The sequence below is a fragment of the Schistocerca americana genome, chromosome 9 (assembly GCF_021461395.2).
Source record: "Schistocerca americana isolate TAMUIC-IGC-003095 chromosome 9, iqSchAmer2.1, whole genome shotgun sequence".
Classification (NCBI taxonomy): domain Eukaryota; kingdom Metazoa; phylum Arthropoda; class Insecta; order Orthoptera; family Acrididae; genus Schistocerca; species Schistocerca americana.
In genome coordinates, this window is record NC_060127.1 from 43,651,031 (window position 1) to 43,665,427 (window position 14,397).

At 39.0% G+C, this 14,397-nt stretch overlaps 1 protein-coding gene across 1 annotated transcript in view; it reads left to right on the plus strand.

The window, feature by feature from the left end:
• LOC124550924 (peroxidase-like) overlaps nt 1-14,397 on the plus strand; it is a 194,669-nt gene that overhangs the window by 145,050 nt on the left and 35,222 nt on the right. The window contains exons 7-9 of the mRNA XM_047125720.1: nt 4,450-4,645; nt 7,735-7,932; nt 11,791-11,938. Coding sequence (XP_046981676.1) covers nt 4,450-4,645; nt 7,735-7,932; nt 11,791-11,938 — 542 coding nt within the window. The remainder of the gene's footprint in view (nt 1-4,449; nt 4,646-7,734; nt 7,933-11,790; nt 11,939-14,397) is intronic.

Sequence of the window (14,397 nt, forward strand, 5' to 3'; positions counted from 1 at the left end):
ATCAGAGTGGCTGTTTCTTCTGCAATACTGCAGAAAGACTTGGTAGGAATGTAGCCACTGTACATTATTGCTGATAATGGTGGTTACAAGAACATATAGTCACAAGAAGACCTGGCTCCAGTCGGCCACATGACACTACCAAGAGGAAAGACTGTCATGTTGCATACACCTCTGGTGCATCGTACTGCATCTGCAGCAGCAATTTGAGCAGCAGTTTACACTACAGCTAAACAATGAACCATTACAAATAGGTTACTTCAAGGACAGCTCCATGCCAGACAAAAAATTCCACTGATCCCAAACTGCCACCATTTTTGATTTTAGTGGTGTCAAGCAAGAGCTCGTTGCAGGACAGGGTGGAGGTCTGTTGTGTTTTCTGATGAAAGCTGAGTCTTCCTCGGTGCTAGTGATGGCCATGTTTTTATTAAAAAGAGGCCTGTTGAGGGCTTGCAACAAACATGTCTGCATGCTAGACACACTAGACCTACACCTGGCATTATGGTCTGGGGTGCAACTTTGTACGACAGCAGGAGGACTCTCACAGTTATCCCACACACTGTGACTGCTAACTTGTATGTCAATCTGGTGATTCAGCTATTCGGCTTGTTGTGCAGCCGTTCATAAAAAGTATTCCAGGGGACGTCTTCCAACAGGATAACACGTGCTCACATACTGCTGTTGTGATCCAACATGCTCTACAGAGAGTTGACAAATTGCCTTGGCCTGTTCAATCACCAGGTATGTCAATTGAGCACAAAGGGTTCATCATCAGACGACAACTCCAGCATCATCCACAAACAGCATTAACCATCCCTGTACTGGCCAACAAGTGCATTTTTGCATGCTTGCATGTAACATACTGCTGGTTACACCAGTTGTTAATGACCAGCATTCCCCATTTTCGATGGCTTATCTCACACTTACATTAACCTGTGATCTTGCAGTTTTAATCACTTAAATATGTTACCCAAAAAAATGTATTCCTGATATTTCATAACTCTACATCAATTATTTTTTGTTGCTGCACTTTTTTTCCATCAGTGTGTATGAGCAGAACTAGGGAGCAAAGTGCCACTGCACCTTTTCTTTATATTAAATCTGGTAGTTTTATTGTTTGGATTATAATAAATTATGTTTTGTAAAGCTGAATTTCAGAAGGTCCCCCCATGAACCATGGACCTTGCCATTGGTGGGGAGGCTTGCGTGCTTCAGCGATACAGATAGCCGTACTGTAGGTGCAACCACAATGGAGAGGCCAGACAAACGTGTAGTTCCTGAAGAGGGGCAGCAGCTTTTTCAGTAGTTTCAGGGGCAACAGTCTGGATGATTGACTGATCTGGCCTTGTAACACTAACCAAAACAGCCTTTCTGTGCTGGTACTGTAAATGGCTGAAAGCAAGGGGAAACTTCAGCCGTAATTTTTCCCGAGGGCATGCAGCTTTACAGTACGGTTAAATGATGATGGCGTCCTCTTGGGTAAAATATTGTAAAGTAGTTCTCCATTTGGATCTCCAGGTGGGGACTACTCAAGAGGATGTCGTTATCAGGAGAAAGAAAACTGACATTCTACGGATTGGAGTGTGGGATGTCAGTTCCCTTAATCGGGCAGGTAGGTTAGAAAATTTAAAAAAGGAAATGGATAGGTTAAAGTTAGATATTGTGGGAATTAGTGAAGTTCGGTGGCAGGAGGAACAAGACTTTTGGTCAGGTGAATACAGGGTTATAAATACAAAATCAAATAGGGGTAATGCAGGAGTCGGTTTAATAATGAATAAAAAAATAGGAGTGCAGGTAAGCTACTATCACCAATTTAGTATTGGAGGGCAGCGTGGAGGGTAAAAATTGTAGAGGGAGACCAAGAGATGAATACACTATGCAGATTCAGAAAGATGTAGGTTGCAATAGGTACTGGGAGATGAAGAAGCTTGCACAGGATAGAGTTGCATGGAGAGCTGCATCAAACCAGTCTCAGGACTGAAGACCACAACAACAACAACAACATTTTGTAAAAAAAAATATTTCTCACTGTATGTTTTAATCACAAGTTTTCAAAAACTGAAACTTGTGATGGGATAAAGGGCACTGTAAAGTTGAAGAGGAGCATTCTGGCATCTAACATTTCAGAAATTAAGTACTGAGTCCGACTAATTATTTTTTCCCATTTAAAGTGATGATTATTCCTTGTTTTTTGTCCCATAAGGAGGATTTAAGCTATTGTAGAGCACCATCCCTAATTTGCCATATTTATTTACTCTTCATAGACCAAGTCATATCATAACTTTTTGGAAACAACATGTTGTACACAGTATGTCTCAATTATAGAATCAAAAGCCTTTGTGAGTTCACAGAAGATTAGTGTAACTATATTCCTCCGTTTCTAATGTTTTGATGTTTTCTCTGTCAATGATTTTTGCATCAGTTTAGCTTTTCTCCTCACAAAAATCAAACTGACTGTTTATGACAACAACTTTGTAACTAAATCATGGTTTGTTTAATAGCAGCTATCTCAGATATTTTTGATGTGCCTGAGAGAAATGAAATACTGTGTTAATTTCCCATTCTCTTAATCCTTTCTTATGTGTTATTCTGGTGGGTACTGCTTTCATAATTTTCTTGGGTATTCTATTCCAATTCACATAGTTTTGTTTTTTAATGGTGATATTGCATTTTCTGCATTCTTAATTGAAATTTTTAGCAGTATTGTAAGGTCTTCAGAATTTCTGAGACCAAAGATATTTAAGTAATTATGACATTCTGTTACTCATTCTGTAACAACATTTATAAAGAATTCTTTAAGTAATCTGATATTGGAGTTGAACTTACGACAGTGTTTCCTTCAACCATAATTTTGAAATTTCTTGGTTTGTTTAATAGCAGCTGTTGTGCCTTCTGTAGCTCAACATCTCCTCTGTATGATGAGTAGCAATGTATCCTTTAGGTATAAAGTTCAGTCAGTGTTTCTGTTATAACAATGTTATGATGAGGATGAATTTCTGCTCACTGTATAGAGGAGGGGGCCAGTGGACAAATACAGCAGTCATGTGTGTGTGTGAGTTGCGCTTGCTTGAGTGTGTGTGCCTGTCTAATTTAGAAGAAGGCCTTTTGGCTGAAAGGTCACATGTTTAGCAGTCTTTCTGTTGTGCCTTCTGTAGCTCAACATCTCCTCTATATGATGAGTAGCAATGTATCCTTTTCACAATATTGTCATATTTGTTGTATCCGTAACTAGAGAAACAATAAATAACGATTGGCGTGAGTTCCAAATTCTGTTTATTGCTAACAGTTCCACAATAACAACACAACTTGGTGCTTGATCAAGAGCAGCAACTGGGCTGCAGAGTCCAAGTCTGGTATGGTAAACAGTCATTGTGTAGAGTCGTTCCGGGATGCGATGTCGACATAGCACGTAGGTAGGCCAACACGAGACTGCCAGGCGTGGCGGCATATGCAGCTATATAGGGCGAGTGGCGGAGGAATATGCCCACTGTAAAAATGGTTCAAATGGCTCTGAGCACTAAGGGACTTAACATCTATGGTCATCAGTCCCCTAGAACTTAGAACTACTTAAACCTAACTAACCTAAGGACAGCACACAACACCCAGCCATCACGAGGCAGAGAAAATCCCTGACCCCGCCGGGAATCGAACCCGGGAACCCGGGCGTGGGAAGCGAGAACGCTACCGCACGACCACGAGATGCGGGCTGCCCACTGTACCCAAGTCCGCTTGTTGTGTCCTGTTATTGGCGGTGTGGTTTCATGTAACTGTCTCTCGGGAGGACGCTGGCTGAGGTTGCCCTGACAGCGTGGAGGCACTCAGTGTGTGAGGCCCGCGCCTGCGCTGTACAGCTCTGCAGAGCTGCGCATAAGTGGGGCGTGCCAGCCGTTGGCTGTATGACGTAAAGACTGCGACCACACAGCTGCAGGCACCACAGAGTGGGCATTGACTATACCACAATTATTATTCCATCCTGGAATTTCTGGTGTTTCTGTTCTACTTTTCTACTTAGTGTAGGTGCCATTTCTGTACTCCGGAAATTTTGATGCCCTTGCTGATCCACTGCAATTAATTTTTCACTTCATTGCAGAAGTTTCTAGGTGAAAACATCTCACTGAAGACATCTAGAATGTTGTTAAAGAATTTTTCATAATTTTTATTGCTTCAGATAGTCACCAAAAATGCTGTTCTAACACATTTGGCATATAAATACAAATAAAAGAAGTTTTCATTAACAAAGATCCTTTTCATGTCAGTTTTCCTAACTGAAATGTTCCTACAAATTTTACTGCAGTTTAAATAATAATGCAAAACATCCTGAGATTCCTAAATTGAAACAAAATTTACATACTCAGTTAGTTAAAATGTTATCATTACAGGTGCCAACTGAATGTTTCCTCTGGAAGGTTTAGAGAAATTTAGATTAAAACAAAATATCACCATCTGTTACAGATTAATTCTGAAAATCACTTCATTGATGCTTCTTTCACGTACGGGGCTAAACAGGAGCGAGCATATAACTTAAGAAAATTTGAAGGTGGGAAGCTTATTGAACAAGTCCTTCCTGACGGCAGAAAGGTGTTGCCTCAAGTGCCTAACTCAATGGTATCTTGTAGCCTGCCATCAAATAGGACATGCTTCATTGCAGGTACATAATTTTATGTATCATTTATTTTTAAAGGGCATTTTTGTATATGAACAAGTGTTATTCAGTGATATTTCTGTCTGTGGGAAGCAATGTTTTGCTATGACTGTGAGGAGGTACCCATAAAAAGTAGAATTATTTTGAAAAGTTATATATTTTCAAAACAATTTTATCCTATTCAAAATACTCTGCATTACAACTAATACATTTGTCCCACTGGTGCTTCCACAGTTCAAAACTTTTTTTTATCATCTTTGGAAATGGCTGACAGCACCTCCCTCATCTTTTTCTTGAATTTTTCAGTGTTATCAAATCAGTTCTTTTCATGCCCATTTCCTTGTGTGGAAATAAGGAAAAGGTGTTTGGAGCCAGGTCAGGCGAGTAAGGTGTGTGGGGCACTATAACCATGCCATTTTTAGCCAAAAACTATCTAACAGAGATGACTGTGTGTGCAGGTGCGTTGTCATGGTGGAAGAATCAGTCTTCTGTCTGCCATAAGTTGAGTCTTTTTTTATGAACACTGTTGCATAATCTTTTTAAAACTTCCAAATAAAAGGTTGACTGTCAGTCTGACCTGCAGGAACAAACTCTGAATGAACTGTGTGCCCTTGGCATAAAAAAGCAAATCAGCATGGCTTTGATGTTTGATCTGACTTGACGACATTTTTTTGGATGGGGTGATGATGACATCTTGTATTGGCTTGACTGTTGCTTTGTTTCTGGGTCATAGCCATAGTACCATGACTCATCACCAGTGACAGAAAATCTGGATCAGTTTCAAACTGTTGTTTCAAAGCACTTGTTTTGACCCAATGTTCCTTTTGACTGTCAGTCATTACCTGAGGAACAAACTTGGCAGCAACCCTTTTTGTTCCAAAATTTTCCATTAAAATTCACTGAACTGAGCTCCAAGAGAACTCACTAATCTCTGAAAGTTCATCAATTGTCTGTCGACATCTGTGAGCACAAGCTCTCAATTTTTTTCAATTTTTTTCATTGATTCTGGCAGTTGATGGACATCCAGTATAAGGTTTGTTATCAATCAACATGTCCCCATTTTTAAATTGAGCAAACTACACGGTGACACAGAGTAATGGAAATGTTTGAAATGAGTAGTGGCAGCAATGGAGAGGTGGCAGCACTATGGGTTCATGACAGTCAGCGAGTAAACAGTCCGCCACAGTCCGCCATTTCAGTAATCATGGATTAATGGAATGGACAATAGCATGCATTAGCCATAAAAATGTTTTATAAAAACAATGATACTTTGGTAGCAGCACAGAGGGAGTTTTGATTTTTTTATAATTTAGGATATCATGATGTCATTCCATCAAAACGCATGATAAAATGTTGGATTGATAACTTTGAAGAGACTGGATCTGCCCTCAAGAATAAACAAACATGACAACCAAGAAGTGTACATTCTCTAGTGAACATTGATGTTGTACGCGAGTTTGTCTTACGGAGCCCATAGTGTTCAATTTGTAAACTAGTGGCAGTGGTTGGAATGTCCCAGGAGAGTGTTTGCAGAATTCTTCATCCTGATTTAATATTTCAGCCATACTAACTACAGATGGTGCAACAATTAAAGGACATCAATTACTGGTTATGATCAGGATTCTGTCAACAAATGATAACAAAAATAAACAAAGAAAATGTATTTTTAAACAAGTTGTGGATGTCAGATGACGCACATTTTCATCTCACAGGTTATATGAATAAACAGAACTACCATTACTGTGCAAACACAAATCCTAATGACGTTCATAAGCGCCCTTTACATACTAGTAAAGTGACAGTATGGTGTGGTGTTTCATAACATGGGATTATCGGACCGTACTTTTTTGCAAATGAACAGGGAAACACATTAACTGTCAATGCCAATCATTATGTGGAGATGTTATGAACTTTCATTACACATGCATTGAACAACTTTCCAAATGTCCAAGAAGCCTGGTTTCAACAAGACGGAGCGACATCACATACTGCACGGCAGTCGATGGCATATGTGTGAGAATTGTTTGGCAACCGTGTGATCTCACAATTCAATAACATCCCCTGGCACCCTAAATCGCCAGATTTATCTGTTTGTGATTTTTTCTTGCAAATGAACAGGGAAATTGAATTGAAACAGAGAATTCGGGATGCAATTCCCAGTATCAAAGCTGAGATATTGCAGCAGTCAATGAGGAATCTCAACAGCAGATTTCATGAATGTATTTGTACAGAAGGATACCATCTAAAGGACATAATTTTCTTAAAAAATAATAAATGCCATCAATTTTTCATTAATGGCAAAGTTGTAAGGTTTCAATTACTATGAATTTCTTTTCTTCATCACTTCTAGTTTTGTTGGACTGTGGAAACGTTTCCATTTTTCTGTGTCACCCTGTACTTGTACACTTGAGTTTTCCCCATAGCATCATCTTGGTAAGCTGTTATCAACATTAAAATAGTTTCAGCAGCATTTTTACTGAGTAGAAAACATAATTTCACAGCTGCATATTGTTCACTTAAACCTGCCATCATAAAAAATGAAACAAGAACAAAACAGTGCTAACAAAAACAGTCACTGCAGATAAAAAGAACAAGCCAGGTTGATAACACAGGTGTCACTGAACTGGCAATGAGCTGCACTATACACACCTAGTGGCAGAAATGTGTACTATACAAGCTCCACCCAAAGCAATGTTTTTTTCCCCCCCTCCTCATACACAATTTCCTGGTGATAGAGGTGCAAATCAAGGACAAGAAATTAAAAATTATCATTGTATTAAAAACTGAAGTTTAGCACATGTATTCTGTACTTTTTATGTTGCTGCTATGAACATATAAATTTTTGAATTAAATGTGAGTTGGTTTCATGCCTACATTTGGCCTAGTGTACCAAATATGACTCTCAGAATGTGCAATTACCTTATGTGGATACTTCAGTCTTGTACCATAGAGTGAAGCTCACTGGAATAAATGAATATGGACACAGAAAAATTTTACAAAAAACTGGAACAAGCCAACCTTGTTATGTAGTTTAAAATTGTTTTTAGCTTTCCAGTGTCAGAGTTAAAATGTGGCATGAAATGTTATGTATTCAGGTGATGCCCGTGTGAACCAGAACACCCAGCTGACGATACTGCAAAATTTGTATTTACGAGAACACAACAGGGTGGCTAACAAGTTATCTTCCATGAACCCACACTGGGATGATGAGAAGACATACCAAGAGGCTCGCAGGATCGTTATTGCAGAACACCAACACATAACCTATACGGAATTTGTCTCACAGATTGTGGGTAAGTACTCTCAAAAAGCTATTATAAGAATTTATTTATTGTTCTTCCAGGTTTGAAACTGAGACTTCTGAGCCTCTATTCATTTGTGGATTGAGGTACCTAAATTCCATCATGAAGGAGGGCCGACCGGGATGTAAAAAGAGTCGAGTTACACATTAACAGTCAGAAGCAGCCACTGCAAACAACTTCTGTGAAGTGTACTGGTGACTAATTACAACTAGTGCCAATATACTCATACTGATAGTGCCTTATAGACAGGGTGTTTGTTTTTACTTGAGTCAACTAATATATCTTGAATATATACACTGTATGGAAACATGTTCTAGGTGAAATAATTAATATTAATAAATGGGACACCCTGTCTGTGGTACAACTGGCCACCTCCTAACCCCCCCCCCCCCCCCCCCCTCTCTGCATGACTAGGGTCAACTTTGTATTCTCAAATGGGAACCCCCATTTTTATTGCTAATTTAGAATTTGCATCAAAAAATACAGATGGTTTATTCAAGGCATTGTTTTCCATTTTTGGTAGATGGTGTCACTGTAATTGACAAATATCAAGTATGCCTGATGTTGCGCATTTGATTCTAAACTTCTTTTATGATGCAAATGTGTTTTCATGGTTGATATTTATGTTTGAAATTTACTTTAGTGTTGCAGAATTGATTGTACAGTACAGTATGGTTAGTTATTTCAGCATCTTATTAGAAACTATGTTTAGTGTTATCTAGGAACAATCATTGCTGGGATGCTGGGTTTTGATGAGCCCCAATGCCTCTCACCATCTCACTATTGGAGTTTTTGATTTTGGTGAGTATTCATGGCAAGTGTGCCTGTCACTATCACTACATGGACATTTTGTCTCATTACAGTAGTTGACGTTTGTATTTCATCAATAGCCATATAGCAGCCAGTGTGAGAGTTATGGTAGCAGGATGGAAACACACACTGAAATGTCACCCTGATGGTGGGGTTTGAGCGTGGGCTCTGAAATCAAGCATTCCAGTGGTTTGGGGACTCACCACAATCAATGCCCTAGACAACAGAAGACTGCATTGCCATACAAGTAGCTTGTTTGCCAGAAATGGCAGTTTCTAGCCATATTATTTGTACTATACAATAACATTTACAACATCGAAGTCATGTTTGAAGATTAGCATCAAGCATTAGAGCTCAACAGTTTACATTTACATCATTTGTAAATGAAATGCAGAATCAAATGTGTTGATTCTTAATTGAAAAAAGAGGCACACTTTTCTCAATTATTATGAATAGGAAACAATAGTTTGAATAAACTGTATGCATTTTTGTCATAAAATGCGAATATGCAATAAAAATGGGCAGTTCCCATTTGAAAATACAAACTTGACCCTGTCCACACAGGAGTGCTGGTTAGAAGGTGACCAGCTGTAGCACAGACAGATGTCCCTTTTAATACTGAACTTTTCACCTATAACATTTCTTTCGTAGAGGGCATCATATTCAAGATATTTAGTTGGCTTGAGTTAAAATAAATACTCTGCATATAAAAACTATGATAGATTGCTGCTTGCCACTTAGAGCAGGCATTGAGCAGTGAACAGGCACATTCAAAAATACTCACTTGACAGCTCCTCCCCCCTTATATGCACGACTGAGCCATACGTAGCCACTGTCGACTTCAGCTTCTGAGGCCAAATTGAGACTGTGGTGAGCAGTGATCTTGCTTTGGGTGGGTACTGGGGATACAGAAGGTGCACTTGTACTGCACTGCTTGTGGTGTGTGCAGGTAGAGAGTAGAGACAAGATGGTGGGCTGCTAGGTGCAACTGTAAAGGGGGGGGGGGGGGGAGCAGAGAAGGAGAAAGTGCTGTGCAGCTTTGCTGGGAGGGGCAAGAGGAGTGGGGATATGTGTGCCTGAGGCTGGAGTGGGAGCATGGAAGGACAGTTGAGGCCAGAGTGTGTATGGGAATGAAAGATATGTTGCAGGGAGGCTCCCCAACTGTGCAGTTCAGAAAAGCTAATATTGGTATGAAACAGTCCAGTTGGCATTGGCTGTGAGACAGTCTCTGGAGTCAAGCATACACTGTTGCACAGTATGCTTGCTAACTGCCTCTAGCTTGGGTGTGACCATTCATGACAACAGAGAGCTCGTTAGTGCAACACTTGCAGTGGTTGTAGTTATTTTTTGGTGCCTATGACAGGACTGGAGTAGGTGGCAATGAGAGGACATACAGGAAAGGTCTCACATTGAGGTCTGTGAGCTGTGGGGCAAGGGGTTAGGAGCAGAGATGGAACAGGGACAGACAAGGATATTGTGTAGCTTGTGTGGGTGGCAAAAAACCACAGGGGAGAGGTAGGGAGAACAGTGAGGAGGGTACCTTTTACAGCACACCACGCCACTGTTCCAAGTATATGTGTACCCACTTAAAACTTTATGGGGGTGTCCAGTAAGTAATGCAACACTTTTCATTTTTTTATTTCATTCTTTTTTTGTTTATGGAGGGGGGGAGGGGGGGGGTTATTCAGGGTTCTGAGGCGCCATATTATTCCTCACTCTTTTGGCTACATATTCTTTAACACAATCTCTGTTCAATGTGATGACCGTATGCCACTTTACTGGGAGGACCACTCTGTCCATGTGGTAGCACTCTACCAGTCGACATCAGACCGGACAAATTGCTGCATCCGTAAGCTCCCCATTATTCATGTTCTGCTTCCCATGGAGAGCACCCTTCATTGGGCCAAACAGATGGAAGTCAGAATATTCGAGATCCGAGTTGCGGGGTGGATGAGGAAGACCAGCCCAATGAAGTTTTGTGAGCTCTCCTAGTGTGCAGAACTGGGTGAGGCCTTGCATTGTAATGTAGAAGGAAAAGTTTGTTTGCATTTTTATGGCAATGAACACACTGAGTTCATTTCTTCAATTTTCTGAGGGTAGCACAGTACACTTCTGAGTTGACTGTTGCACCATAAGAGAGGACATCAAACAGAATAACCCCTTCAGAGTCACAGAAGACCATCCTCATGATTTTACCAGTTGAGGATGCAGCTTGAACTTTTTCTTCAGTGGAGAGGTGGTGTGGCACCTCACCATGAATTGCTGTTTTGTTTCCAGTTTGAAGTGAGGAACCCTTGTTTCATCACCTGTGATGATGTTGACAAAAAATTTTCATCATCCCCATAATGCACAAGCAGTTTTGCCGAGATGGTCCTACATTGCTGTTTACGGTCTTTGTTAGGTGATGAGTAACCCAGTGGGCACACTCCTGTGAGTATCCCAACTGGTGGACCAGTGTGTCAGCACTACCAAGAGAGATGTCCAGTTGAGCAGTGAGGTGTTTGATCCATGAATTACCTCAGATGAGAGTATCTGCATGTTCCAACACTGCGCGAGCCACAGCTGTGTGCAGTCAACCAGCACGTGGGAGGTCAGACAGGTTTGTGCGGCCCTGTTGCGATGGTCACAGACGCCTCGGCCAGTGACTCACCGTGCTTTTGTTCACTGCCTGGTCTCTGTAGATACTGTGCAAGCACCTATGAATATCTATGATGCTCTAATTGTCTGCCAAAAGAAACTCAATTACAGCTCTCTGTTTGGGATGCACCTCCATTACAGACACTATTCAGAAGGCTACGTATAGTGCCACCACCTATCAGAACTTCATGAAATTATAAGGCCTGAAGTGGAAATGTTACATAGTGTAAACTCTGCACTTTTCAACTGAAATTGGTTGAGAAAAAAAATGTGTTGTATTACTCACTGAATGACCCTCGCAATATACTGCACATTATTTGCTCATTTAAAAAACATATAGGCTTAACACCTTTTCCAATTTTAGATGATGATTCTGCAGCACCATTTATCTTTTGTTTGCAGTTACTGAATTGTTAGACAAGTTCCCTATTGAGTCAAACCAAACAGGATATAGCAACTGTTACAAGGAGGACTTGAGACCAGCTACACTTGCCGAGTTCACAGAGGCAGTTTTCAGGATGTTTCATGGGACTGCTCAGGGTGACTTGCTGTAAGTAACAGTTGACTTCGTGCAAGAGAGATTCTAAATTTAACTCATTTCATCTAAATCATGTGGCACAAATTTTATCAGTTCTCCAAAACTGTGTTCTGAAAAACCTGACGGTTTCCCTTGACACCATAAGAGATCTGTAAAAAGTGTAGCAAGAAAATTTGTCACATGATATTGTACTAGAAACTGGGCTTCCATGTATTCGTAAACTGAATATGTAGGCTCCTGTATCTAGTGTCAGTTGAATTAAAAACTTTCTGAGTGTACTTCTGCATTGTCATATAAATGCTTAAAATACTAGAATACTAAAATAACTTAACACACAACAGAGCACAAAATAGGAAAATATCAGGCAATATTCAGAACAGGTGTTTCATATCCAGACCAAATCTTGAACCTAAAGCTAACCATAAGAAATCAGAGATTTTGTACGAAAAATTTATTCAGTAAATCTGTTGGTTTCAAAAACGTCTATGACTCAGTTGAACAAGAAGCACTGTTCCAAATATTAAAGAAACAAGGTCTAGAACGGACACTGACAGATACAAAGGTAAAGTTAAATTTATGGGGCAATTATCAGATCCATTTGAAATTAACACAGGAGTAAGACAAGGAGACTGATTTTCTTCATTACTGTCCAACTGTCTTCTTGACAAAATGATACAAGAATGGTGCAAACAGAAAACAGTCCTCAGAATTGACTAACAAATCACTTTAGGCAGAACTAGGTTATCTACAGACTGCCCAGCTTTTTCAAATGATCTATCAATACTAATTCAAGACATTTCATTGCCCTAAAATGCGAATGAACTCTTGAAAGTACTGTAGAAAAAATCTGTTTGCAAACATCTTTCGAAGAGACGGAGCACATGACCTGCAACAAACAAGCACCAAAATTCATGGAGATGAAATATGGGAAAATGTAATGAGTTCTACAGTTTAAGTTTCTTTGTGAAACCACCCAGTAAAACTGAATCAAAACAAAATCAAATGAAATTACATTCCAAATGATGTAAATTGCATACTGACCTAAAAAACAAAAAAAAAAAATAAAAATAAAAAAAAATAAAAAATAAAAAAATAAAAAAATAATAAAAAACTAGAAACGTCTCTCCAAGCATATAAAACTAAGACATTACAATATGGTAATGCCTCTATGTATCAGTAAAACTAATTTTGAACATGAAAACTGATAATGAAAAAATTGAGAAATATGTATGATAAGTCATAAGAAAAATTCTAGACCCAAAGCTTATAGTAAACAACACCAACTCAGAAGCAATCAGGAACTCAAACAAAACGCAAACATCCATAGCAATGTTACAAAGTACAGGTTAAGATTCTATGGACACATTAAATAAATGAACGCAGACAGACTTACAATAGTTGATTCTTCTCTCTCTCTCTCTCTCTCTCTCTCTCTCTCTCTCTCTCTCCTTCTTCTTCTTCTTCTTCTTCTTCTTCTTCTTCTCTTTTTTTTTATTCAACAAGAGCAAAGCCATCATGCTCATGATCAAAAGTGATCTGAAACTGGCAGAAATTACTCCACAAGATGCTCAAACTCAAAATCTCCTGGTCCAAAGTTCACAAATGGGAAGTTGATCAAGGGGAAAAACCAAAGAGGAAGACTGGAACAATAAGATCTGAAGAGAGAAAGGAAGCCAATGGAAGAGAATGACAGAAAAATGGGCACAGAGGAAGGCAAATACCTAACTGTAAGCACTTTGTGTGGCCCTAATGGGCTTATTCACAAATAATGATAATTGTAGTAGTAGTAGTAGTAATAGTAAGATTCAGAAAGTACATACATTGTGGTCATTAACAGTATAATTTGTAGTTAGTGGCATAGGATGCTGGAGTTTTATTTATTTATTATTTCTGTATATCATACTTTTTTTACAGGAAAGCACAGCATAATATAAGACAAGTCAATTAAAAATTATGGTAAGATGGTGGTGGTGTACATACTTTGCATAGCAGAGTACATATAGGAGATATAAACAAAAACATAAAGCTACAAGATACATTAGTTTAAATTATTTTACTAAGTAGAAATACGCAGAAATGAATAACAAATGAAAATTTACATTGATAAGAAATATTGCACGTGTTTTTCATAGTTATAATTATTAAGAACATTCCATACAGATGGGTCCCTACTGGAGATTACATTTGTATTGTCAAATTCTGTTCATGTAGTGAACACAAACATAAAAATTATGTGCTGTACATTATAGTTAAAACAGAATCCAGCTTATTACAAGTAATTAAAGAATGTACAGAATAGAACTACCAACGCAGTAATAATTCCTTTAATTTAATTCTCTTTTTTTTATTTTTGTTTATTTTGTTGTTTAATGGGAGGTGGTTGTATATTTTATGCCCTTACCTCATTACCATATAATTTTGTGTTGTGAGCTATAATTTGTAACTAGGTTTTATTTCTGGTATCATGTGTG